The sequence below is a fragment of the Lissotriton vulgaris genome, chromosome 10, assembly GCF_964263255.1.
Source record: "Lissotriton vulgaris chromosome 10, aLisVul1.2, whole genome shotgun sequence".
In the NCBI taxonomy this organism is placed as follows: domain Eukaryota; kingdom Metazoa; phylum Chordata; class Amphibia; order Caudata; family Salamandridae; genus Lissotriton; species Lissotriton vulgaris.
This window is the reverse complement of record NC_141698.1, coordinates 41792083-41793838: the sequence shown is the minus strand read 5'-3', so window position 1 is coordinate 41793838 and position 1756 is coordinate 41792083. Positions and strand designations below refer to the sequence as shown.

Sequence of the window (1756 nt, the reverse complement as noted above, 5' to 3'; positions counted from 1 at the left end):
TGAAAAATTGCAACTGCATATTTTTACAGTCACAGCGTTTCATCTGTTCTGCTGGAAAACCTATGTGAATACCATAACATCTGAAATATGCATCCATAGTTGGGCAGAAACCTGTAGGAGGAGATTTTTTTTCTTTTGATCACCAGGACCAATTAGTCTAAAGAGCATTGATATAGTCATTGCTCTAAAACTCTGACTTGGTTCTTTCACTCACTATGCAATGTTGGATACCACTACCAGAGAACATTTCTAGAATATGTCCCTCTGCATCATACTCGCCCATGTCTAGTCTGCATCCTAAGAATTAAAATCATTTTACAGAGCCATTCATGAGAGATCCCATAATATTTTGCTCAACTAATTATCCCTAAGCCTAGGACTTTTACTTGTAAACAAACCCATGTATTGCTACATTAATGTTGTCATCTTTTCTGTGCAGGACAAAAAGTAACATGGAACGTGAAAATCAGACGACAGTGACAAAATTCTTTCTCTTGGGGTTTTCAGATCTTCCAGATCAATGGCTAATCTTCTTTTTGGTGTTTTTAAGCATGTATCTCTTTACTTTGTTTGGAAATATCATGATTATCTACAGCATTGTGATGGATTCCCGCCTGCACAGCCCCATGTATTTTTTCCTTAGCAACCTTTCATTAGCAGATGCTAGCTTCACATCTGTCACAATCCCCAAGCTGTTAACAGATCTAGTCCTGAAGAAGAGGGCCATCTCTGTTCGAGAATGCTTGGTGCAGATGTACTTTTTCATTTCTCTGGGTAACACAGAGAGTAACCTTTTGGGGGTTATGGCCTATGATCGATATGTAGCCATTTGCAATCCCTTGCACTACTCCACAGTGATGAGCAAGACATGTTATACACTACTTGCAGCTGCCTCATGGATCAGTGCTAGCCTACATTCCCTGCTTCACACTGTCATGGCCGCCAGACTCTCCTACTGTGCTCATGATACAATCAATCACTTCTTCTGTGAGATTGCTCTAGTAATCAAGCTGTCTTGCACCGATATCACTGCCAATGAACTGGCAATCTTCACCGAAGGGGCAGTCTCGGTCATGGTCCCATTTTTATGCATCCTTGTCTCCTACATTCACATTATTGCCACCATCTTAAAGATCCGCTCAAAGGAAGGGAGGTCCAGAACATTTTCCACCTGCTCCTCTCACCTCATCATGGTAACTTTGTTCTATGGGACCATCTTCTCTATCTATTTCCGGCCCTCACAAGCCTCCACTTCCTCCCTTCTGAAGGATAGGCTGGTCACAGTGATGTACACTATGCTAACACCTATGCTGAACCCTTTTATATATGGCTTGAGAAATGAAGCAATAAAGGCAGCACTGAGAAAAGTATTCTGCAGAGAAGAATTTCATAGGAAGGCATGATTCAACAGATGGTACTCTTCAAAGAAAGGTTGAGTGTTGCTTACAATACCCTTGAAAAGAAACCCACAAATGTAAGTTAAAGTGGTAATCCAACATCAATGAAATTAAAATATATTCTTTCAGTGATAAATATAGACAACACGCTTCAAATTGTTATCTTGAATGAAAAGTGAGTAAATGTATCTTCACCCTTGTTACTTAAGCAGGTCACTTTAACAGCTGGGGGCTCATGTAAACATTTTTACTGAGAGTGCATTTCTCACTTGTGGACAAGATAGCACTTCCACCACACTTATTGTCATAGAAATGACACGTTGCAATCACCGCTCCTGAGTTATTTTTCCTGAGGTAGC

General features: G+C 40.4%; 1 protein-coding gene across 1 annotated transcript; it reads left to right on the top strand.

Annotated features, from left to right (window-relative positions):
* The first annotated feature begins 452 nt into the window (after positions 1-452).
* LOC147684501 (olfactory receptor 1f45-like) lies at positions 453-1403 on the top strand. The gene has a single exon (XM_086939664.1). The coding sequence runs from the start codon at positions 453-455 to the stop codon at positions 1401-1403; it is 951 nt and encodes a 316-aa protein (XP_086795790.1).
* The last annotated feature ends 353 nt before the right edge of the window (positions 1404-1756 follow it).

Excerpts from the sequence above, each read along its gene's own strand:
- LOC147684501 (XM_086939664.1), top strand. The coding sequence starts at position 453 with ATGGAACGTGAAAATCAGACGACAGTGACAAAATTCTTTCTCTTGGGG.